Source organism: Argopecten irradians, chromosome 9 (genome assembly GCF_041381155.1).
Source record: "Argopecten irradians isolate NY chromosome 9, Ai_NY, whole genome shotgun sequence".
Taxonomy (NCBI): Eukaryota; Metazoa; Mollusca; class Bivalvia; order Pectinida; family Pectinidae; genus Argopecten; species Argopecten irradians.
This window is the reverse complement of record NC_091142.1, coordinates 14,693,022-14,720,735: the sequence shown is the minus strand read 5'-3', so window position 1 is coordinate 14,720,735 and position 27,714 is coordinate 14,693,022. Positions and strand designations below refer to the sequence as shown.

General features: G+C 33.5%; 1 protein-coding gene across 1 annotated transcript; it reads right to left on the bottom strand.

Annotated features, from left to right (window-relative positions):
- Positions 1-100: 100 nt before the first annotated feature.
- LOC138330550 (uncharacterized) lies at positions 101-24,864 on the bottom strand. Its single transcript, XM_069278112.1, has 24 exons — positions 24,783-24,864; positions 24,280-24,414; positions 22,785-23,207; positions 20,710-20,751; positions 19,914-20,216; positions 18,709-18,939; positions 18,279-18,356; positions 16,772-17,332; positions 15,812-16,153; positions 14,662-14,712; positions 13,419-13,958; positions 12,407-12,949; positions 9,690-9,845; positions 7,492-7,986; positions 6,858-6,887; positions 5,936-6,160; positions 5,491-5,544; positions 4,742-4,978; positions 4,313-4,483; positions 3,085-3,240; positions 1,648-1,952; positions 1,017-1,095; positions 594-676; positions 101-237 (listed from the first exon to the last, which is right to left on the bottom strand). Exons 1-24 carry the CDS (start codon positions 24,862-24,864, stop codon positions 187-189), a joined length of 5,373 nt encoding a protein of 1,790 aa, XP_069134213.1. The 3' UTR covers positions 101-186.
- Positions 24,865-27,714: the final 2,850 nt, after the last annotated feature.

Sequence of the window (27,714 nt, the reverse complement as noted above, 5' to 3'; positions counted from 1 at the left end):
AATATATAAAAAAACGTCGTTTTTGAAAATGTTCAAGGATACACGTTTTAACATCTCGCAGTATTACATTGCGAACCTGCAATATTATGTATGGCACATGTGACACTCAGAGCTAGCAAGTACTAGAAAGAACTTGGAAGACATGCATATAATAAATGTATAAGCAATTCAAACGACGATGATTGGTTAATTGAATATAGATATGTACTTGTCTGGGATGCAGTCATAGACTTGAATCTGAAAAAAATTGATAAATACATTTTCAAAAGGATTCATTATGTTCATGTATCAAATACCAATGGACAGTCAAACATGGCAGACAAAATAATTTGCGTATCATTAAAATAACACAGTCAAATGGTACATGTAACCTTAAGCTTCTGACGGGAAATAACGTTTTAGTAATCTTGAATTCGCGCACGTTGTTAGATTTATCATGTAAAAGACGGTTTGGTTTAAATCTATAACCGTTTGTTCCTTTCAGTCTTATCAAACTTGATCACTGTTACTCTCAAATAAGTTGAATAGAAGCTCAACATGGACAATCTCAATACAATATAATGTTACTACAAAGGGAGTTAATATGTGCTTACCTCGTCTATTTCCCCGAAGAATGAGTTATCGGACCCGAGAACAAAAGAATCCTGACAACCCTTAATTGGACCAGTGACTTGTGCTGCAAAAATGAATACAGTGAGTTATCGATATCACCATTACAACAGGCATATCTGAATACAGTTGTGCAGTGATCCCCCGATAATCCGAACACTTGCGTCCACAGTCCAAACCGTCCGGATCGAAATTCTCAGACTGTTGAATTCCATTTACTTAGTGAGTGCTTAAATCCTATCCTGGTATTTCCGTTTGGATGTTGACTTTTCCGGACTATCGGCGTCCGGACTAACGCAGGTCCATTGCATATAAAGTTGTGATATCAATTTTGTTGACAGAATTTAAAAACTGACATGAAGTTAAGAGATTGGCCGTTACTCTACAATTTGATTCAATGTATTTACCTTGATCTTTTTGGGAGCCTTGAGCTAGTACAAGCTTTTGTCCTTTGAGTCCAATTTTAACATGATTCCATTCGTCAAACTGTTGAATAAAATTGTAAAGTTAGAGATGTATTACGCTTAAATGACAACTTTTAGGGCTCTACGTGAGACATTGAATTATTAGTGTAATCTTAAATTCGCGCAACCACTACATGTCGTTATTTACATGAATACAGAGTGACATTTTTCGCAAATTAGAGCTCTGTAACCACAATAACATGATGCGAAAGGCGCTTAACCTATATTACCGTTAAATTGAGTACAGGCTCATTATATGAAGGCGGTCGATGCGATGCTAACATGACATCTTAGCATAATCTACAACTAAATATGATACCGAGTTTGGATTCCCAAATACAATATTTGCATTCTAACCTATGCCATCTGGTAATCAAAAAGTACTATCCAGGTTAAATAACAAAAATATATATACAAACTAAAGAAAATGGACAGGCATTATATTTCCTTGCAAATCAAGCAGTATTTCAATATATCCGTATTCAAATAAAGTAAGTTGATTGATTGATTGGGCTTAACGTTCTTGTCCGGTTATAACCGAACCTAGGCCACCATTAAGCAAGTGATACTGTACCTGTATTTTCACAGACAGAGTAAACACTCCGTTCGTCAGTTTCACAGTAGCAATGATTTTGTCATCTGCCAGACGAAGAGTAAAGGCCGAAGCGGCTGTGTCCGGACAACTTCTCAATATCACGGTATCTTGGTTCGACTTGGACACACTGATGTTCAGATGGACGAGGAAAGTATCTGTGAGGGGAGATGGCTGAGGCATCGACAGTAATCCAGGTCCGTAGAATGCCGCCACGCCATAACGCATATAGACGTTGTTAATTGTCATCGTCTGATCCATTGTCTTCGACAAAACGGGCTGACATGCTATTACAGATGAAACAATTTCATAAATGGGAAACGGATAGTTTTTAAAGATGATGCATAGGTAACATTCATTCCGTCAAAAGATGTCCCGATAAACACTTATAAAAATTATTTTCTTCAACAACACAGCTAGCATGCCAATACAGGAGATATATTCTTTTAATGGAAACATATGTCAGATGTTTTGAAACCACAACATGGACCTTTTTTCAGAATTCCTTCAATCTAAAGATGTGTAAATACACACTAAACAAAATTAGTTAAAAATTAAACCAAGCAGTAAACGGCAACGAAACAAAATTTAATTATTTTTAAATGATCGATTTGAATTCAATATTTCATTGATATTGATTGCTATTCCTCTTGAGTTGAGATATATTACATAACACATGCATATGTATTGATTGTTACGTACGTCCTGTTATTTATGAGGGTTACGTCATACATTCAAAGGGAATGATTTTTTTGCTTACAGAATGAAACATAAGGGACGATAACTCTTTGAATATAGACAAAAAGGAGTAACAGATTAACTCTTAAAATAATTTTGACATGTTTAAGTATGTATAATTATATACTTATATGAAACCGATGACAAGATGATATTATAAGACTCTTTAATATGTGGATATGAAGGATAGGGATATTCTACCCGAGGGTCACAAAATGTAGTAAAACCCGAGGGTTGCCGAGGGTTTTGCAACATTTTCTAATCCCGAGTCTAGAATATCCCTATCTTTCATATCCACTTGTGAAAGAGTATTTTTCTTTCATACCTCGATGTTTATTGCAATTTAACTATAATATCCCGCCATTTTGAAATAAATTCGAAAAAATCGACAACTTGAAGTCGATTTTCCATACATGAAAAATAACGTGATATTTTCCATACAAATTCCGTTGCTTGCATCTTTTAAAACCAGTCATTTTTTGTGAAAAAAAATGTTAAAATTTTACCGAGAAAATAGAGATTTTGTTGACGCCATGACGTCACGAGGCTTTATTGCGTGGGTAGCCATGCAATACGCCTCAGGCGACATGAGTGTATGACCCTAGACCAGCCAGTATTACACGTGCAGGTATGAAAGAAAAATGATTATTTACCCGAATATGAGGTATACTTATATCTTACCTCCAACGATGTAATCCCTGCTACAGGAACATGTGTGATGTTCATACTGTTTTCCGGAAGGACACGTCTTCAGTTCACCGTTGGCACCAATGGTGCGGTCAATGTACATGGTGGCGTCAGTCCATGGAAGGTTGTAGCATGGTTGTCTTGGTGTAACTGTTAACATAACATAAAAGAATGAAAAAAATAGGACATTAATTGAATTATGTTTGTACGATATTTTAATTTTGTCCACAAAAAAAGAAGTTATATTTGTACATTATGGTTGCAGCTACAATTCGATTATCTGACACAAAATTATCTAACCTCCTTTTGACTACCTTCATATCATCGAAGGCAAAGTGTAACTAAGTGTGCATAGAAGATCGGTTATAATCAGAATGAATTAGTCTAACTACGCTTGAAAAAACATTATCGAATAGTCTTTCTTTTGCATGCATACTGTGTACTACAAAGGTCGGTGAATAGAACATTAGCATTTTTGTGTTAAAAAATCAGTAAAAAATTAACAATTATTTTATCCTTAATTCGCGATCTAACAGTATGTAATTATACATGACTTGTCATATTAGGGAATGAAATCTTCGTAACCACGTCAATTCCTGGACAATTGTAAAATTATCATAATTTCCCAGTTATAATCTTCTAACCGGTATTTAATTTGATTGTAGAAATATGATATAAAAACCCGATGTTAATCGACTAATATTAATTGAACCATTTAACCTTCTTGTATAACAATAAACAACATAGTATTATTTACAGTAATTACATACTTAATTTTAAACATGTACTTTATTTCTCATCTTTAGTTAATTTCAACATTTACGCAAATACATATATTTTTCATCAATAGATATATTTACAGTTTTAGATATGACTAAATATATGTTATAAAATTATTCACAAAACATTTTAATTTACATCTAATGTTTCCTGAAAATCAATATCTCGCGAAATTTTTTTTTGCAATATGCCACTATATCTATGCATACTATCAGTTGATATTGGCTAGGTTGATATTACAAAGAGTGTTTAAAACTTATTTTTTCAACAAATTTAGATACCGATCAGCCGATTATCGTTGGTATACCATAGTTTCAAGATTTTGCATGACATTACCATGTTCGCAAAAATGTGATTTCCAAAAATATGATATATATATATATAATAAATGCAAAATAATATTGATATTTCCGCCCGGTATCGTATATATAGACTGAATCACCTATAGGGTCCGTGCACGTCCTGAGGGGGTCATCTACGCAGAGACCGTTAGCCTGAAGCTTCTTTCCTAGGGCACAATTTCCTAGGCGAGAAATTCCCCTATTACACGAGTAGAAATGTCGGCAGCTCTGCACGTTCCAAAAGGAAAACATACTCTTCATCTTGCACATGTCTGAAATATAAAATACATAATGACTTGATATGTAATGTGATATTTGAATAAAGCTACATTTAAGAAGTATAGCAAAAGAAAATTCGTAACACGTTCTTCTTAATAGCACGATTGCATATGATAGATTATTACAAACCAATAAATAAGTATATTTTTTAAAATAAAGTTGTGATATTTCTTTCTAAAGTCAAGTCATTAGAGCAATAGATAATGCATTTTAAAATCAAAACATATAAATAATCAATTTTTGAAATATACCTGCGGCACAGTTTGCAAGATGTGAAGGTGAACAGATTTTCGTTTGTGCGTCCCAGAACTGGCCTAAGGGACATTCCGCTTCCGCTGTGGTATATGTATACCCGGGGATAACGAAACCCTGTCGACGACAGACAATGAATTTAGAACAGTTGGTTGGATGATAGGTGTAACCGTAACTGTCAAGGAGTTCATCTGACGGGAAACAGTTGTTGATGCATTCCTCTGTGAAATTGACCACTGAAACACAAAATGCTGACAATCACGACCAGGATTTTTGGAATTAACAGGGTTATTTCCCCTTCATTTCAAAATAATGGAAAAATCTAGAAACAAAGAGCGGCTTTTGGGAGTTCAAATTATTAAATCGATACAATGATGTACAATGTTTAATATTTAAACATTTTAACGACATACTCACATATTAATATAATTTGTTAATTTTGTTAACATTTGTGAAGTATAAATACAAATAAATTATTGTCTGCATTGAGGATAATTGCTTTGTCGATCAATAAGTATCTAATACGTATATAAGTATATATATGTCAAAACAATTGGTGGATAAACAATGTCAGTTTGCGAAGCAAAGAAAAATTAAAGCCAGAACAATTGAGATAACAAGATTTTAAAAAAAATTATCATACTCGATATCAAAAGATATCTTCATCTAGCTACAATGAACTCAGAACTAAGCAAATACAATCTACTTTGATTTTATGACTTAGTCTAAAAAGAAAATAATTTGTTACCTTTAGGAACCGGCGGATCAATTATTTTCCCGACATCTAGAGCATATTCTTCAGCTGCAACGGATTGGTCGTTGAAAATATCAATGCATCTATATATATGTTATATATCTATTTTATGCTCTGAAACGACTGTTGCGTTACAAAATCTTAAACAGTTGTACAAGCAGTTTTAAATTAGATATATAACAACTACAAAGTGGAAAATGGTATTTTGTAATAATGCTAGCATGACATAAGCACCATACCATAACTAAAAACGCACTTTTGTATCCGAAGTTTCAGAAAAAGTGCTCTAAATAACAGTATAGCAGTCGCATGTTGATTTGTAGCCTTTGTAGTCGAATGCTCGCTGAATAAGGTATATTTTCTAGAAAAATAATGTCAGCATCAGCAACAAACTATTTAATTCTTTAAGAAAACTAAACCAAGGAAAAGCGCACTATACCTGTGACTTCCTTGCATACGACATCTGTGCTCATGTCACATTTCCGTGTGACTGTGTTGAACTTAGCGGTACTGGGGCACGGGATCACATTGGCTCTTACGGTCTTATCATTACGGTAACAGTTGATGAACTTTTTGCAATCGAAGGGATACCATACATTCTGGGTGTCAACTCCGAATCTGTCATCCGAAGGCAAATCAGCACAGATCCTGGTAATGTTGGTACCTAATTGAAATATCCCAATATTACATGACATTTGTATGTATACTGCGGCTGCTAAATTTCGCGGTTTCAACTTCAAAACAGGTAAGCGAAGATGAACATTAGCGGTTTAGAAAAGATGATTGGAAATTCCTATCAGTATCATCGAGTTCACACCGATAAACTATCGCGAATTCACTTGGATCGCAAAATTCGCAATATTAAGTGCACGCGAAAGAAGGTTGGTTTACAGTATGTAAATACCATGGATACCATTTTAAGTAGAATGCTTCATCTTAAAAACAGTACATATATGCCAAAAATACTAAAATAAAGACATGTTTAGACACCGTTGTATTTTCCTAAAATGCTTAGCAAAGACACGTGATTACTATATTTTACATTCTATTTTAAGAAAAATCTAGGTCACGATCACTAACGTGAAGTCACAACTTGGTCAATATTGCACTGTTGGACTCATATAATCACCCAACGTTCATTCCTTATGATGATACCATCAACATTTTAAAGCTTGTATCATAGCTAATATAATGCATTAAAGATACCCTTGACTCCCTCCATATGGTGTTATAGTGGATGATAAAATCTAAAATAATAGCATTAGGTTATGTCCTTGGTCAGTATTAAATTATACAATATTGATCTAAACAAAGATTTCTAATTGACAATCACAGGTATATACTCGTAATGCAATACTTACGAATGTCAAGCAGAGGTATTTTGGTTACAGCTGAAAATAGATATGAATATTAGTTTTTAAAATGTTCGCTGTAGACTTCATGCTTCACTCGAGAAATGTCTTAGAGGGCAACAATGTACCTCATCAGTGATGAAGAACAATATTTTTTTGGAATGAATGTTATTAATAAAAACATTATCGAGTTCAATCGTTACCATTACCATACATACGGATCGTTTCTTTTGCAGTTTACTTTAAAGGAAATGCATGCGCTTCAAACTGGCAATTGGAAAATTTCCACGGTGATTATGTCAACATATCAAATCGGCTATCAATTCACCATTGAAACGTCCTTTTTGGGGACGTGGATGTGGCGCGGTGGTAACAGGCGTAGGTATGTTTGGCTAGGCGATTGGATGGCGAAGATTGTGAGTTAGCAGAGCGAATAGGGCATGGGTCAGTAAATTGTCATCCTTTGTTAAATTGTTCATACAAGTCACTTGAAATATTACTTTTAAATGAGTTGCTACGTACATGTATAATAATCTCGTTTATAATTATCATCAGTTGTTAATCATTAAAGTTCGTACGTTTAGCAAAATATGATCCGATTATTCTGAATAACATGAGGTGTTTAGAACACATTTTGACTTACCGTCGCATACCGCTTTACCCAGGTATTGTATGCTCTGGTCATAGTTAAGAGAATTAATCCCATCGACCATGATCAAACTTCCTGGCTTGTTTCGTGTCAGCTTCATCATGTCAGCAACGGCTGCTGAACTAAACTGTCCAATTCCAAACACGACAAATTCAATATATGTACTGAGGCTGTTGAAAACATCAAACGATATCCCACCAGCTGCAGATTTGGCATCTGTCAAGATCAAAGCGATCAGGTTTGACCGCCCGGTATATAGATTGGTCAGTCTCGAATTGACCTCCACTACCACGCTCTGGAAAGCAGTCGGGTCAGTGTTTTTCAACTCGGTGGTGGCTTCAAAAAGTTGAGCATCGTAGAAAAACAGGAACTTGAACTTTACGTCGTCCCCGACAGACTGGGTAATGTTATCTTGGAATGCTTCGAACACATCACGAACCTGCAAGCTTGACGTCACTCCGATTCCGACTTGGGCATCTGCATTGCACACTGCGAATTACAAGGAAACTATATACATATAGGCGTATTTTCAATTAATTCTCAATTTAAAGTATGCAAATATCACTTCTTTTGTATCATATTTAAGTATAAAGTTTTTTCCCCATTTCTGTGAGCATAGCCAGTGTTTCGACAACGTGAAAAGAAAATAATTCGTATCGTTTAAAACGGTATATATTTAAGGGATAATTTGACAATACCTAAATGCTACCACTTTATGTATTCGGCTATAAATCTAAAGATATTAATATATCAACCTTTATAAATTAACAAATCTTTAATACTGATTCAATCCTTCGGTGTATATTATATGTAGGTAAAACATTTTGCTATTATGATAATAACTCATTTAGAATAAAATAATTTTATCTTTGATATAATCATAAAATATCCAGCATTATATATATCAAAAGAAAATCTAATTATCTGCAGTACCACAACCTGAAATGAAATAAAACCTTAAAAGAAGGCAATACATTGGTTAAACAAAATCATTTGTCTTCTTCGCTCAAGCGGGAATGTTTGTGTTATTGACAAATCAGTGGATGCATGTATGAATATTGCTTAAACAATTTTTAAATCAAACTTCTTCACTTCTAATATGTGTATGGAGAACCACTTTAAAGACGTATACCTTATTTTGCGTCGTCCTTATTTTCAACATTTATATTCGCGCTTTATGCAATTATTTGCGAAATATCTAAATTCGAGTTATCTCGCGACATTACGCGAAAAATATATCAAATGAAAATAATGCTGTATGCAGTACTTTATTTCTACCACATCATTTTTCAAAGTAAATTATTTTTTCGAAGTAAAATTACTAAGTGGATTTGCAACCCACATTTTCGGTCCATTTCTTACTGCAAATTGTACTGAATATTTTCTCATTATGCAGGATGAAAAATATTCAGCAAAAATAGGACAATCGGAACGCAAATTTGCTCAGCAATTTTACTTTGAAAGGAAGACTCACTGTATCTATATATTCTTAATATCTTATACCGTGTATTGCTTAAAATTAAGCTTTTCTAAACTCCCTGAGTTCCGGGCAAATCATCGATGATATCTTAGAAGCAAAGTGATGACAGAAACAATACAGATGATTGTATGTTTTGAAGTTGCATGCATTGAAAATAACTCTAATTCCCTCAGAACCTTTAGATATGTATAGCCGTTTATGCAAATGTGGCACGAATATTTTCTTTGGATTAAAAGATGACGACTTGATACACTTATCCATACATATATGCTTATATGAATTCGCAAGCAAACGAAAACTAAAGCTTATTCTAAAATACCTTGCAATAAGCATGTGTAAGCTTCGAAGCATTATCTGAAGCTCAGAGTAAGCACAAAAAACCCAGAAAATGACAATTGGATTGGCAACAGTGAGTATCAAGTGATAAATCGTTACCGAGATTTCAAACAAAATAACTAATGATAAAATACTAAATTCGATTTTTAAGCTGAACATAAATATTATCGACTGAGGAACATAATTTTCATTTACATTGCAAGGCAATACAGCAAAGCATTTTATCCCCTTTTATGATTTCCTACTAATTATATTCCAATAAGAGTAGTCTTGCTGTAGCAAAGCAGACACAAAAGTCAGTCAATTTGAGTAATATGTCAGCACGCGCTTGAAGAGAAAGTAAAATGCATAAAGCCTGAACAAAATATCGACTTACCATATGGGATTGGTGTTTGCGTACTTAAAGACGGTGATACTGATGTTGTACTTTCTGTTGTTACAGTTGTCAAAATTGTTGTTGTTGTTGTTGCTGTTGTTGTTGTAGTATCGACTGTTGTAGATGCTTTAGAGTTTGTAGTAGATGTTGTAGTAGCTATGAATGTTGTTTTAACAGCAAGAATATTTCATTTAATTTAGTAGATTTAAAATATTTAATTTGTTAAAACCTATAACGGTCTGAAATGTAAAGTACAGATTTCTATATTTTGTATTGCATATAGTGCTGCTCAAAAGAAACTTTTTAAACCATTTATCGTGTACTTGATCAAATATGATGTAATTTTCTCGAACCACACGTTTATTGTCTTGTGTATGTTACGGTTTAGTTATTTCCTCGAGTTGTCTTCATTTGTACATTCTGTGTTGTGTAATTTATTCAACAGTCCCACCTCAACCCTTTATAATTATGAACGATCATCTTATTACTTTGTCAATTATAAAAATACAAGAAATCGATCCAGATTAAGAAGTTTTTTACAATTCCAGACTGATTTTCGATGTAATAATAGTTATTTTATCTCTGGCGTAAAATATGCTAGCCATTATTTAAGGTTCATAGTTGACTGCAGAGATCATCAGCGTTTGGTTTATTGATTAATATTAATGAATCAAGTTTCTGATATGTATTTGTTTTAAAATATATGATCGACATCATTAATATGATGTAATTGTTGCTCTTAATGTGTATCTATTACTCGTCATGTGTAAGCATATTCAAATCACAAATTATTTCTTAGATTATTCCTAAACTAATATGTCTTAAAATTTTGCTTTGCAATCATTGCTGTTATAATGTTATTTAAATGTGGATTGAAAAGTATCCTGTTCTGTATATTTCGATGTCACATGAACAATAAAATAGTCTTAATCGAGTATTATCATGGGTTTTTCACCAGCTCTATTTTTACGAGCACTCCTTAACCTGCGGAACGTCCTCAACTTATAATTCACGAAAAGAAAACACCATTGCAAGTTCAGGAAATTTCCTGAAAATACGATTTATCTCGACTTCCTAATGCTTCCTTTTTGGAGAATTTGAAGTTTTAGGAGATTCATTAAATTAAGGAATGTTGTAAAACAGGTGACAGAATAATGTTTGATGTTGTATTTAAATAAACGTCCCTGAACAAATTTATATATTGTGCAATATATATCAATATACTTACAAATTGGAGAGGGGGTACTAGATGTTACTGATTGTGAACTTGCTGCAATAACAACGCCAACAAAAAGACTTCTAATAAAACATCTAAATGAACTAAAGGAAAATAGAAATACCGTCGCATAACCTTCACGTCATGTATATATGTCTGAACGAACCCTTGATTAGATATAGAATGTGCTTCTGTGTTAGAAGACTGATAAAACTGTACGTCAATACATAACCACATATTAGAGCTGTGATTCCCACTAGGATCCATGTACGTGAGTGTGTGATTTCTTTTCGCTTCAACGAAAAAGTTTTCTAGGAAACAATTTTAGAATCGTATTTTTGGTGTATGTGAAATCAGACGCAAATACATTGTACTGTAATACTCCGCAGAGGAACAAACGTACGCATAAACTTACATGTTTATCGCTACGGAAGCTTACAACCTCTTCAGGTAACCCTTAATCCATTGTCATATAGGATTAATTTCCATTTATAGTTATCGTTTTACTAATAAGTACACAAATTATATAGATTATACATACATGGCCCATGTGTGGTGGTTGTGGCAGGCTCAGCTGTTGTCGCTGGGAAACAAAACAAAAAGTTGAAAAACGACGAGGTAGTAATTTGTGTTGCTTCGTCGCTATTTTATGTGCACATATTACGATGTATATACGGACCTTATTTGAACCGACTGCTGATATTAAGCTCAAATGCATAAATATGCTAGTGAATTTTGTCAAGCAACCACCAGGAACACATGGAGTAATCACAGCGCTTAGACTTGACCTAAATTAATGTTTACACCTCTGAATGTTATGATATATAACAGTCTCTTCAATGGCAAATCAAGCAAATATTGTGTAATTGAAAATGTGATGTTTGTATTTGCAGATAAGACATTAAATGCCTATGTATATTCCGTCCTTGCGTATTACAGAGTTAGCTCCATTGCGGGTAGGTATCCATTGTCACGTCATTATTGTGTGGGCGCAATTCGCGTCGTTTTCTCCGAAAGATATGACGTTTCGCCTGCAAACGCATGACGTCACAATGAATACCTACCCACAAGGGCAGATAACTGTGTAATATGCAAATACAGGATAGCTGTTCTCAAATAGAAAGCCTGATAACTTATTTAATTTGGAAGTTTCCATTATAGTTATAAAGCGTTAACTTCATTGTGAATAGATTTTTAAATAGATAGCATACTTACAGGGGACGATGGGAGTCAGAGTCGTCACTGAAATATGATTTAGATATGTATTAAAATTCATTGCGGTTTAATATGAAGATTTTTAATATCTAGTTACTATCTGTTTTGAGATCACTTGTCATATTTTTCTTTATAAACATTGCATTGCAACTAATATTTTCTGTGCCATATGCATATATGATATAAACATGAAAAATATATGTATTGGTTGGATATGTTATGGTCACTTGTTTGAATTCAAAAGAAACTATTAATAAAATGGGGGAAAGTATTACCTAATACTTACACTTTGGTAACTTGTTGACTAACCATCCGACACACGTATCTGGCAGTGCTGAACCATTTGAAGCCATGCATAGATCGCCGTCTCCAAGGTTACTTATAGAGAGCAGACTTGAATTGTCTAGATTTTCTCCTACACTCACCACAAGGATATGATTGGCGTCTTCAGTTCTTGCTCTAGAAGACTTAATAGCAACCTGATCAGGAAATTTCGGATTTTCATTAGTGATTACAACGCTGACACCTTGCTTCTTTGTGAGAGCCTTTCTGTGTGTCAGAATCTCTGATGAATATTCTATAGCTGTTTCTGACCCTCTATCACTGACTTTCATCAAACGTCGAAGAATCATTATTATAAACCTCATGTCAATGTTGAAGTAATCAAACACGGCATTGTTTTCCATGGTGATGAGGCCAAAATCTGTGTTGAACGTGTAGTTGCTGGAGGCTTGTGCAAATTCCTCGAGCATACTTTCAAAAAAGTTGAATTTTTGTTCGAGTGAAATTATTTGTCCAACAGTGAAAACAATTTGATACTTTGAATATCCTAGGAAAAAAATGAAAACAAAATTACATAAAAAAAAAGATATTTTGAGTTGAAACACAATTTGTTAAATATGCCACACACTAAGTATTCAAGGATAATTAGGGACAACAAAACGTTCAAATAAATTTAAATCTAAATATAAAATAAAAGGAAAAGTAAATAATCCTTTAAACGTAGTATATAGTTCAAACCAATATTAAGAAAATATAAAAAATATAACTCTGTAATATTGCAAAAAAAATACCTTAGCATTTGTAGCCTTAGCGATGATAAGATAAGGTATTGTGTGTTTGCAAATTACAGAGTTATATATGCACTTATGGGAGAGTGTTAATTGTGACGTCATACGTGACTTCATAGTAATTTGCGTTCAAAAAATAATGACGTAACAATAGATATAGGCCTGCATGGGAGTTAACTCTGATATATGTAAATACGGAATAAATTAGTATGGGAAATAAAAGCATACCTAATGAGTCCAAGTGTTCGAAAATCTCCTTGGAAAGGTTACTGAAATCCAAATTTCTGATGCGAATAATATACAAAGGAGATCCTGTTGTATCTTCCAAGCCTTCTATATCTCCATCAGGAGAAATGTCCACCACTATAAGCGTTGAAAGATTACGATGTATGACGTTTCGGTTTACGTTGAAGAGATGCATATATCTTGGCTTGTCTGCAATAAACATGACTCCAACAGTCCGGACATCTGGGTCTTCAGACGTATGCGCGAGTCTCTCAATGGCTTTATAGAGTGGCGGTTTCGTCATCAGGTGGGTTATTTTGCTGAGTTCACTGACGAATAATTTCCTTTGATCTATTACTGTTGTGAATTGCGTCTGTGGTATTTCTACGTGGACATTGACATCAAATGTGCTCACTTCAACACTGACAGTGTTTTTAAGTCGCCACAATAGAATCGCAGAGGCTTTGTAAGCTTCAGTTATATCGTCTCGTGTCACACTTTCAGAAGAGTCTATCAGTATATCAATGTCTGCGTTGCTTTGGTCTGTAATTTCAAAGAAAAATGTGTTATTAACAGCAATCTAGATGAATATTTGTATAATGGTCGGGCATAATTAAATCAAATATAAATCTGACAAAAATTACTAAAGGTATTTTTATACTTTCAGGATTAATATTCAAAATCAGAATTAATTTATTAAAGATAATTTCTTCGAAATTCAGAATTCATTTCGGAAACTCTTTTGTTCTATTAAATCCTTACGCTGTTATTTCAGCCAATCAAAATCGACTTCCCTTATGGGCTGACAAAGTAAAAACAAATATGCAAATGCAAATGCTCATTTCAAATAACATTGACTTATATGATTATACTACATAACTTTTCCTCACTTAGTTTAGCAATTTTTCCGTTGTCATGTTAATTAATGTATCGGTTTCGAAACATTAACTGGTTATAAATTAAAGAACAGAAGTCCAAAAACGTTTTATTCGCTGACAAAATGAGCATAATTTGTATGCTGAAAACAAACTTTCTATTTCGAGAGGTTTACCTTCGCAAATTTCGTGAAAGTTTGTCACCCCAAATTAATAACTATATCACCTAAATGAGGGAATTAAATCCGAAAATGTCAGTCTTGCAAACTTGTTTTTAAAATGGAAATCGCCGGAAGAAAGTTGATTAACAGCAGACAGGAAAAAAACTAATGATTCTATGACTTAAGATTGAGTACAATATAGAAACAAACCTATTTCCGCTGATATTGTCTCTACAGGTGTACTTAAGTTTCCCGTATAACCTAAAAGTAAAATAGAAACAGCATAATATTACAATGTTTATAAGCTATAAGCTACAACAATTTGTTGTTTATATCAATAAGTCATCTATAACGAACACTTAACGAAATCGTGGTTATAACATCGCAATGTTCATTTCCGTTAAGGTTCAGTGTGTAATACGCATATAACGAGTTATTTATAACGAAATACCTGTTGTTGGTCGCCAGAGTTTCGTTATTACCTTACCTAACACATAATAATACTTCAAACTTTTTCAAACAGTTGACGAATATATCAAATTGGTAATACAATAAGCTGGACCCTCAATAATCCGGACACCGATAGTCCCGAAAGCTCACACTCCGGATGTAAATGTCGGGAAACAGATATGAGTAGTATCTAACTAAGCAAATATCGTCAGTTCGGAAAACTCGCAATCCGGACAATTTGAAAGCAAATATCCGGAATATCAAAGTTTCACTGTAGTGATTTAAAGTATAATAATTAACACAAACGGCATTTTCTCCAATGCTAACTCTATCATCAATTAATAATTCACATGTGATTTTGCTCGTTTTGTTTTACATGCCAATTAAGTTAAATGACATTTAAAGAGGCTCCACCGCCGACAGAGCATAAATGGTATCCCTCATTTGAACAATAATTGGTGTTTAATCGTTAATATATATATCTAATTAACTCAAAAATTAATATAAATAATTTATTTAGTTTTTGGTGAATGTGCAATCAGTACTACATTCCAAATAGAACATAATGCCACGGATTTTTTTTCGGAATGCAATTAATTATTTTTAATATTTTTATCGTGAAGTAAAATCAGAAGCTCAGCCTTTTCAACGATGGTAATGGTGTAAACTTAGTGACTTTTGTAACTGACGAAAAATACTAAATCGTCTGCTTCTATTTTTGAAAGAGAAAAATTATCATTTGTCAGCGGTAGAGCATCTTTAACTCCAAAGATGAATCCATAAGCAATTAATAATTTACATGCGAGAAAAACCTTTATTTTTTCTTGAATGTTTCGTTTTGTTTTACATGTCAAATTACTTAAATGAAATTTAACTCCAAAGATTACTCTATCAGCAATAAATAATTTACCTGTGAGAAAAACTTTCAAGCCGGCACTTAATGATCTGTTGATTGCGGCACTGATCTCTGTTTCATCAAGAGGAGGCTTATTAGTTATTATGATGACGTAATCCGGGACGCTACTTCCGGGTTGACTGTAGAAATCTATCCTGCGACTAATGTCAGCCATTCGTGTAGCTATTAGGCTTTGAAACAGGTCACGCTTAAACGATAGAGTATAGACTGGGTCTTTGACGTTAGAGTTGATCATTTTTCTGAGATTCATCAAAACATAGTCGACGCCTGCGAATTGTGGTGACGATATTGTTCCATCGGATGTTATTCCTATCATAGCTTGGATAGGTTCCTTAACTGCACAAAGAGATATTCACATTATCAAAAAGTAGAATATTTTAATATTCAAGTTAAAATTATGTTCCTAAAACATGCATGCTTACTTAAAATAGATACTTTTATCATTTATCTATACCATAGTATGGTTAGAAATGTTTGCAATTTTAATGACGAAAAGTCTAGGAAATCATAATATTGTATTCGACCTTATACGCACCCGTGTCCCTTTAAGCGTCCCTCTCACTTTTAGGCCTCAATTTCAATTGATCGGACATAAACAAACACCAAAACTGTATAGGTTGGTATTATTTTGTCTTATAAAGCACCTTTTCAATTTTTATCAATTTTTTTAAACACCCTGGGCGCTAACCTGGTCGTATACGGTACCCGATATTTGTCTGTATTTAAATAAGAGCAAGAGTATTGTATATATTATATGGTACGTAATAATATAAAGAATACATTTCTAGTGGTAATTATGTCTTTTCACATCAGACATTCTGCGTTTTTATGCATGGTTGCGATAAATATATTGTTTACACAGCATTAGCTTAGCAATTAAGACTAATTCACGACTTTAATAATCACTTATGGTTTGATTCGTTTTAAAGTAATGGAGTTATTATTCATACATACATAAGCTTGGTATGCGTTGCATGATGAAAGCGATCAAGCCGGGCATAGTGTAGAGTTCAGAATATGTCATTTGAACGTAGTTTTCATCAATAATGGCTGCTTTCTGTAGCATTGCTGGACTAGGCGTTCCATCAGAGGTCAGAACCACGGCCATCAAGGTTATACCGTATAATTTTGCTTTGTTCACAAAACTCTGCAATTCCATCTCGCCGTTACCTTCCGTTATGAAAATAATTCCGACATTTTCTAACTTGCTGTCCCGCCTTAGGATGACGTCATTAACAATTGTTTTAGCGTCGACAATTTCTGAAGACCCCTCCTTGGCCAAACGGAGAGAATAGTGACTCTCGAAGATAAACTCACGAGATTCGGCAATCACTTCAGCCCCGGAGCAATAGGTAAGACTCGCTGTCAGGGAAGCGTTGGAAGGTCCAAAGACCAGTTTGTCTGCTAAATGTTGAGCGAAATTTCCGTAGGCTTCGAGATAAACCTCATTTTGCGCAGTAGCTTGGCAGACGTCGAGAGTAATATGAACATCCACAGGACCATCGTAAGAAAGAACTGATAAAGAATAAAATCAATTTTTAATATTTTGATGAAACTTAAAATAACTCGATATAGATCTAGTAGTTGTCATTATTCAAAGGAAGTATATTTTTAACGAACATATTGGTTTTTATGTTTGGAAGCCGTTGTTGGAGCAATATGTCGCACTTTAAGAAGAATAGTCAAGAAAAACGCATACCACAACAAAACATAAATCAAATTTAGTGAAAATGAAGAGAATCTTTTTTTCTATTTAATGCTTTAAAAATCCCATGTAATCAAAGAATTCTAAAAGGTAAATTCCAGTTGTAAGGAAAAATATCAAACATTGTTCCCCATATTCGATCTGCTCTAAGCATCCCCTTCATAACAATTCTACGCAAACATTTCATATTTCTTGCAAATGAAGAGAGCTAAAGGATTCCATCTTTAAATATTACAGTTATCTCCCTTGCAGAATAGTTTCGATTGTGACGTGATCATTTTGTGAGCGAAATTCACGTTGCTTTCTCTGACAAATATGACGTAGCGCTCACAAATACATGACGTCACAATCAATTTCTACCCGCAAGGGAAGATAACCCATCAATGTGCAAAGAAGGAATAATCTTGGGAAAAAGATACATAAATATTCATAGTCATTAGTCTAAATTATGAGTTTTAAATATTAATAGTATCACAACTATTAAGATCAATAATTCAGATAATCAACAGGGAGTTGTCCCTTATAAATATTTACAGTGGAACCTCGATGACCCGGACATTCCCAGTCTGGCCTATCTGGATAAGGAATTTCTAGGACTAATCAATTCAGACCGCTTAGTCAATGATAAAATCCATTACACTACTTCCGTCCAGACTTAAAGCTTTAACGTACGGGTCCAGTATATAATATTGCAACCGACATAAAGTCCAGGAACACCTGCTCGATTCATTAAATATGAAATATCATGAAACTCACGTGGAGGTGGTGTTGTCGCGGCTGTGGTTTGTTCGGTGGTACTGGTTGTCGAAGTTACGGCATCGTATGTCGAATACACTAAAAAAATAAAGACAGAAATGATTGTTTCTTCATCACCACTTTTGCAAAAAAAAAAAAAAAAAAAAAAAAAAAAAGCTGAACAACATTGATAAAATCAGATAAACTTGGTATTGATATATATTCATTAAATAGCATTGTCAGATTGTCAGAAACATTTTATTTAATATCCTAAACTGAGTCATTACACTCATAATTCTAATTTATACTTAAAAAACATGTTAACCAGATCGTAACGAGTTGATGTTCCTAATGTTTGTGATTTAGCTTACAAATGATACAATATTATTGTAAAGTCGAATATGTTGTTTTATTATCATAATATAAAGGAAGATATAGTAAACTCACACACCTGTGCACATGCGCCTTAACAGTTGATTAAAACCGGATGTGACGATGTAATTCATGTCTTTAGAATTAACTGACAGCGTGTTGACGGTTCCGAATACTGTGGTCAAGACTTTATCGATGCCAACTGGCTGGCGGTCCAGGATGAGGGCAATCACTGTAATACCTAGTTGGTTTGCTTTATCCACCTCGGCCTTTGTACGGACAAGGATATTCGGGTTACTCCAGAACGTATCTGAAAAGACAGGCATTCAATAATACATTTAATTATTTTGTGTCAGAAAAATAATATGAATTCCTTACATAAGAACGTTTCGGAAAAGACAGGTTTTTAGTAGTATAATTAAATATTTTGTGTCAAAAACAATATGATGCCCTTACATTTAAAAACATATCTGAAAAGACAGGTATACAATAACATAATTAATGATTTTGTGCCAGAAACATAATATAATTTTCTTACATTTAAAAAAGCACTTAATCTCCTCTACTAATACATTCAATATTGGTGTTCCCTTATTGGTTACAACAGTAAGCTGTGTTTCGCGATATTAATTTTCAAAAGGCTATGATCTAGTCATTTAGAAGACAATAAAGATCACTATCTCTGAATACAAATATATTTCACTATCTAATACGTTTGAAATCAGACATGTTGTTTTCGGTTTTTTGTTGTTTTTTTTTTTTTTTTTTTTTTTTTGTTGTTGTTGTTTTTTTTAATGATGAAAACAATGTTAATAACGCGATTAACATTCGTTTTGGTATATTTTTTTTTGACTTGCAAATGTCATGGTTGTATACTAACGAGTTGAAGACAGACATGCCAAGCGAACATTACGATCAGTGCCTGGCAACTGTACAACCTCGTGATGCGGTGCTGACTAGGGTATATCTGGATATCTTACCGTGAAACCACGTAACCACTATTAATGTATGATTGCTGATATTCGCAGGCGTTTTAATTCCGCTAAATTCGCGGATCCATCCTAATTCGCGAAAATTAATACCTCGTGAAATTTATCCGTCATGGTTTCAGGTATAATAGTCTGTCGTAAGGAAGACGCTTGAAAAGGCTACAAAGATAATCCGCGAAAATAGCCCCACGTCAATAAGTACCAAACTGTAAATCGCGAATTTACACCCGCGAAACTTAAAAACTATACAGTATCTACAAGAGGATTATAACACAACTCAAATCTCTAATCTCACCGTCTATGATAACCACTGCAAATCTTGGCATATTTGGTGCATCCTTCAGTTGATCGACCATGGTATTTAGCATTGTATTATTTGTCGCTATGTCTGTTGTACTTATCCCTCTCCACGATCCGGTGGTAAACCTTGAGACTGGATAGAAGTCCGAGATAATGGCATCGTCGGACACAGACGCAATGACGCCGGAACTTGATGTCGCCATCATGGCTAGTAGGTACTGTAGCTGTTGTTGTTCTAGCACCTGAAGAGCAGGTGTCACATGGACACCGATGGATACAGTCCCGCCAACCTGACATTCTGCATAGAAATGTACTTTATAGTTATTTTTATTCGTGGAAGATTGTTTTCCATTTATTTTAGGTCACATTTTATTTCTGCGAAAGCTTAATAAGATTGTTATCATTTGTATAAAACTGAGCTTAATTCATTATATCACAGCGACATTTATTTTTCTCTGCCGCTTTCTTTCACTCTATCACTTAATTTATTTGTTACAATGCTTCCTTACATTTTTTCGCCATCACTTCCTTTCTCTCTATCATCAGATTTACATAATAATTAAATAAATTCCCGCGAATACAATGACAGCCTAAGATATTTCGGGATATTTCAAGACCTCTAAAAAAACAACTAGAAAGACGGTCCTTCGTCTTGTTAAGATTTTCATAAAGATGCAAGATGCTATTTTTTATTTTCTCTTTTTTTATGCATACAGTCAAAATTGTCTACAAATTACACATTGGATAAAGAAAACATGTCATTTATAAACATGTCTCTATCATATACTTACTCGGTCTTTCTATGGCTGGGTCTGTAGGGTCCGTCGCAGATACTGTTTAAATCAATATATCAGTTAATGTCTATTGTCATGACCAATAATACGTTAAACATAGTGTGTTTAAGTGGGCATAAAGCACAAAAAATTGTTATCTAAGCCTTTAAAGCGACTAATAATTTACATTTCACCGATTTGAAAACAGGAGTCAATCGTTATGCAACATACTATACATTTGTACATTTAAAAATTTTAAAGTACCGACAAGCACTATATCAAACGTTTTAAGTCGGTTATATGTTAGCCAATAACGTAGAAAACCTAGGACATTACATGTGAACAGAGATCTGGAGCCTACGCTAATACGTTCACATAATTCTGTAGGACAGAAAATGAATTTGCAAGCCTTGGGCGTGTAGCGCTAGAACGGGGACGTGGCAAGAGGAAAGAGTCAAGCCACAATGCAGTTTATAATTTTTAATCGCAAATTACCCAAATGGGCCCCCACCACGTCTTCCACTCGTAAACTAAATTTGTACAGAACTCCGAGGCATGTTTTAACAAAGAGCACTTTAAAAGAAGCAAAAATATGAGAATATGGTGATATCACACTCTACAACTTGGGTAGATACCTATAGATCTCCCGTTGACGTTTACTACCACGGCTTCATTTAAAGCTATATTGCATGCTAATTTCCTTGTAACGATATGTTACATGTACGTAAACATTTGAAATTTGAACATTGACAAGTAACTTGATGATTTAGCTCCCAAAAACATATGTCGGTCTAAAAGAGACCGAAACCTAGGGATAATATATTCCTGGTTTTGAATAAAGCCCCTTCAATCACCGCCATGTTCAGTGACTTCGGACTTTGTCGGATTCCAAATCATATCACGTGACTGAGGTTCGACAGGACCTGCACGTGGTGAGACAGGTAACTAACGTAAGCGGACATGTGTTTGTTTACGTTCTCCGTCTGGCTAATATGAAAAAATCATGCTTGTATGTCCAGAGAATGTACAATTCACACATTGCCGTAAAATAGTGTGTGTATCAAATATTGTAATGTGCGAGCATTATTTCCTTTTTAGATCCTTTCTGCTGAGGTCGACCACATGTTTTGTTTATGAAAATATGTTGACATTTTCTCTTGGTTTCACAACTCTCGTGTTACTTCGAGATTGTTACGACAATAATGGGAAAAATTCGAAATTATTCATGTGTATACGTTAAAACGATTTATTTACTTTCCTAATTAAAAATACTTCCAATGCTGCAACTTTATAAAAAGTGGTAAAAGTAGAAAGAAAACTCCGATGGAGAAAAATATATATAATTCTTAAACAGGTTCTCACTATAACAAAAAAGCGAAAGTTGTAGACCATACATCTTTAATGTATATCACACGTTTGCGTAGCCTATCAACTCAGAGTTTTAAGAAACTACATGTTGTTTTATTTTTTGTTTACATGCACGCACACATCACTACTAACGGACGGTAATTTATGCATTTGAGCATGATCCACACAACACGTTTTGCAGTTTTTATCTATTGTTGCGGGTACTGTTAGTTGAGAGAATGTGTAAGTTCCAGGATATATGATACGCTGTTAACGTTGTATATTGTTTGACAGATGTTTTTAACGGTGAAAAAGAATTATCAGTTATAATAACAATGTAAAAATTTGTAAATATTCGCTTTTGTTTTTTAATTTCGCTGAATTTGTAAAATCACCCTTAATTGACATATTTGATACCACGTAAAAGGATATTCATTTTGGTTTTACTTATCACAACATGACGCTTCGTATTCCCACTGAGATGAAAAACCGCAAACATGTTATTAAAAAGCAGTAAATTGTACACTCTTGAAATGTAATCACTGTATACTGGTCTGTCTGATAGTTATAAAACATGTGTTATGATGGTAAACAACATAAAAATATGAACAAAAACATATTTGCATGATAAATGTAAAATAAAACCCAAGAGGATTTCATTTTTTATGAACACGAGAGAATATTACAATATTACCGCATATAAAGATCGAATTAGCCAAGTCATGTTTTTTTCTTTCTATACTCACAATGACAAATGGTTTCCAATGTTTCTTTCAACACTTCATTGTTCAGGTTTGCGAAGGTTCCATTGAGAACGTGTTCCTTCCTCCCGGCAGTAATAGACAATAATTCCTCGTAGGCGAAGTCGTTACCAACTCCTACTGCAATCAAAATATTGCGAGCTTCGGCAGCTTTTTCGGCTGACTCTTTCACAACCTGAAGGCCGCTAGTCGCACGACCATCCGTTACAATGAAGATAACGCTCGGTTTGTCACCGTCACCTTTCTGTTGAAGAATGTCTGAAGATTTGTCAATGGCGAGGTTTGTATTAGTTTCCGGGATCAACTTTTTGTCGAAGGCGTCAATCGCTGCTATGGTGTCTGTCACATTCATCTTCTCTCCGACAATCACATCTACGTCTCTAGCAAAGGCGACCGCAAAAACATTCGCTGGAAATTCAATGTATGGAATTATCTAGTGTGGGTAATGACAATAGTATGTCATTTAATCTAGCTTGTAAGGAACATTTGCAATGGCTTAAAACACTTTCTCAGCTCACAAAGGAAAACAATAAGGTTGTCAACGATTTTATTTCTAATGCAATAGTGTATAATTATGTTATAGTTCTTCAACGAATTTTGAATGTTGAAGTGACTATGCATATTAAAATTATATTGATTAACTTTGATATATTTTTTCAGTTTCTTCTCGTCATAAATCGCCGCTTGGTAAATTTATTAGATTATCTCCAGATCTGTGTGCTATGTCCCCATAACATAAAATATATTTCAGTAGATGCTCCACCACTGACAAATAGTATTTGTTTCTCTATCAAAAACAGGAGCAAACGATATTGTATTTTTCTTCAGTTACAAAAGTTACTTAGTTTACACCATTACAATGTACCACCATTGAAAAGTTTGAGCTTCTAATTTTACTTGAAGTTGAAAATATAAAAAATCATTTATTGCATCCCGACAAAATTCCGTGGTACTTTATCATGTATGGAATGAAGGACTGATTACGCATGCACCAAAGGCAAAATAAATTATTTTATATTATGTTTTGTGTTAATTAGGTATATTCATACACGATTAATCACCAATTATTGTTCTAATGATGAATATAATGTATGCTCTGTCGGCGGTGGAGCATCTTTACACAACAGTAAAATATAGATAGATTTTACATATTTGTATATTTCTTTAATAATAATTAATTGTAAAATGCTATAGCATTTTAAAATCACCTTGTTACTTATAAATGTAAGTCACATCTTACATTATTATTTGTTACAAATATCTACTATTTACTGCTTTATACATCAATTGTCTATTTTATGTACTTGTATGTTACAGAGTTATCTGCCCTTACTGGTAGGTATTGATTGTGACGTCATGTGTTTGTATAACGTCATACGTTTCAGAGGAAATGACGTGAATATCGTTCACAAACTAAAGACGACTCAATCGATACATACCCTCAAGGGAGGTGACTCTGTAATACGCAGAGACAAGATACCTTCTCCTTCATTTTCTTTGAGTAGATGTTCAGCTATCGCCTTGCCAAATGCTTTCACATGAAGAAAGTTCAGCTTTCCCAGACTCTGCGATGCGTCCATAGCAATAGCTACATTTATCTTGCCTTGGCAGCTACCTATAAAAACGTAGGTATATAACACATAATGAACAGAAATACAGATACTTTAGGTTCATATCTATGGTTATTTCCGTAACGTTAGTATTAATGCTATATGTCGAATCTCACGTGACCATGTATCAACCAATAAAAATAGAGGAAAATCAGAGCATATATTTTTTAACGTTTAAGGAATTTTTAATTTAAGTTTTCATTCAAATCATTTCATTAGTTAAGAAAAAGAATCGCAACGTTTAAGACTTCTGTAATGCTTTTCTATGGAGAATTTTAAGTTAAATAATTCTTTAAAGTTATGAAATATTGATGAAACTTTGCCCCAATGAAGTATTGAAATAGGAACTTCAATATAATGCTTCATTACCTACCCGAAACATGGTGCCATGTTGTGCAGAAAACACAGAGTAGAAGAACAAGCGGAAAGATCCGCGATAGTGCTTTCTCCTTCATACTTAAACCGAAACCAGCGAGTAATCTAAAATAAAGAGTTACATAATGTGTATTCGTTTGTTAAAAGCAATAAATGTCAATATACAGGGTGCCCCATAAATTATATTACACTTTTAAAATTCAATGCTTTGTTGAATTCAGCACGTGAATCTCCAAAAGCCTTCAATCATACATTTCATATTTTGATTAACAAACAGCTTATGTCGTCAATGGTTCTTAGCAGAATCCTTTTTATTTTTATATTATGTATACAACAAAAGTTTGATTGCATGCCTTCATATATCAAAAGATCTTTTTGTAGTTCATGTATGTCAAAATTAATAACAGTTTGAAAGTGTAACCTGTACTTGATAAATAAAAATAATCTGTTTTCACGATATATTATAAATCAGTTTAACATAAAGGAATATGTAAAGTTATATATCAAAAACAAATATCGAATTTAAGTGCACATAAAGCAGTGATTATATAAAATTCGAAAATTATGACATTTCTATAGAAATAACATTAACGATTATTGTTAATCAGAATAAAATAAATTAAAAAAACCAGTATGTATAGCTGTTTTTTAGGCATAACATATCTCCTTGCATTTATAACCTATTACCGCTGATAGTGTTCACATTTTTTATAAATCAAAAAAAATGTAATAAGAATAAAGTAAGTATGTGTTGTTTTTTTTCTATTCCGTAATGCAATTAGCGTATTATCGTCAAACCTTTCTTTGATAATCTATTAATCCAAAAGTCAGTCTGCCTCCGTGCGCTTCCGTAATGAAAGTGACATAGATAATAAATTCAAACAGTCCTAAAATCCTCGACTGAGTGAATATATGCATTTGTAACACATACATATATATATAAGACTGCTCAGATTTTCGGGGATGGACCTAATATACCATAATATAATCAGATCCCTGCTTTACGTATCAGCTCCTAAGGCATTGAGGTAGCACATGTAACATTTTTTTTCGCTTTGCCTCAAGTGAAAATAACTTAAAACATTAGTCACCAATGAATATTTATTTCATGTTACTCTGATAAAGCATAAGTACGTGGTTTATCTCAAAAGAATCTAGCTATCTTTACTAATAAGATGCAGTGTTCTCTTGTTCTCTAAACTCTACGCATTTATTTGTATCTACTGTTGTACATGTAGTTGTTTTACATTCAAAGACAGTTAATGGCCATAAAGTACGCAAGTAAAAATTTACTATATATTAGTGTAAATTTACGTATTTTAAATTGTTATTCCTTAAGTCATTTTGCATTCAATCGTAACAAGATTGTATGTACTGACTAAAAACCATTTTGGCATCCTTTATAAATTATCTGAATTATTTTTCGTGCAATATTTATCGATAAATCAAAATTAACTGTATTTTTTATGACGCCATTTTACTCAAGACAAAGAAGAAAATGGCGGCGTCATCAAACGTTGTTTGAATATAATCGTTCACAACTCATACATATTTCAACCAACGGAAGAACATGTTCATGTACATTTTTTCAAAATAAGCTCTAGATAACTAGCATATATGCTGTCAATTTTGAAGACTTTACGTTCGTCATTGTTTTCTAAAGGTTTTGAAAAATGTACAATTACTAAGAATATATAGTAGTAACGAATCGTTTGCGTACTGTATTATGGCCACTGACTGTAGCTTTGCGATGCTTAGAATTCTGACTACTGTAAACCACTTTATTTTTGCGTGATTGACATTTTCGCGTGATTTTGCGAGAAAGTTGGAACGTGAAGTTAAACGTTTCGCGAATGTACGCTTGTCGATAATACTATTAATCGCGAAGATAAGTTTCGCAAATGTGTACTTATATTGTAGGTACTATTTATGAATGGATGAATGAGCTCATAAACATTTGATTTATTTACGCGAATTCGCAAAAATAGATCCGCGAAATATTGAGTCATAGAATTACTGCAATTTGGTATAAATCATAAAAGATTGTACGATATTGAATATAGGTACAATTTTGAGGAAACAAAATAATGTATTTCATACCTTGCTTTAGAGTAAATTGTAGCAGGGAATATAGTGAAAAATACACATGTACATTGGTCATACAGAAATACATTTTTCATACTAGATTGTTCAGGACAGGTATTTATGTTGAATTTAAAGATAAATCTACAGCACGATAAAAGAGGTCACATGTCAAAGAAGTCTTATTATTCTTATTATTGTCTTAATAGAGGGGTTTATGTTGAAAGTACTAATTCTCTGTATATCGCATCTAGAACTCTTTTGTCAATCTTTACACACATATATTGTGTACAAAATGCTATGGCCGATATATTTAGTTGAATTATACCTGCATACCCACATAAGAAATATACCTCCGGCAATTCCTATACTGTTATCAGCAAGCTTGATTACACATGCTACGAACAAATATCTCGATCGTTAATGTAAGCATGCATAATGTATATGTTTTATTTATCCTTATCGAATTCTTGTACCTGTCTGTTTTTTGTCATTTTTGTGGTGATCGAGTGCGGCGGAAACAGTTAATAGGTCAAAGGGCACTTTGATATTTTAACAAAGCAAATAATTATAATACTAAAACGACCACTAAAAAACAACTAAACAAATACTACTTAGTACTTATGATTTTCGATTTTGTCAATTTTAACAAATTTTATTTAAAAAAAGATATTTGAAAAAGGATAGAACAACAGTCATAACCTCTATGAGTTATCTCCCTAAGTAAAAACAAGTGCATATCAATATATAGCATATTATCTTATTATTCCGGGATGTATGCATTTAAACGTATATTAACGCTCCAAAAAGAACATTTATTTCGTTTTAACCCCTTTAGTATACTTTAC

Coding starts and splice junctions, on each gene's coding strand:
- LOC138330550 (XM_069278112.1), bottom strand. CDS start 24,864: ATGAAGGAGAAAGCACTATCGCGGATCTTTCCGCTTGTTCTTCTACTC. Junction 7,987..9,689: donor GCAAACACCAATCCCATATG/GTAAGTCGATAT, acceptor TGTAATTCGCAG/TGTGCAATGCAGATGCCCAA. Junction 1,096..1,647: donor CTCTGTCTGTGAAAATACAG/GTACAGTATCAC, acceptor TTTATTCAACAG/TTTGACGAATGGAATCATGT.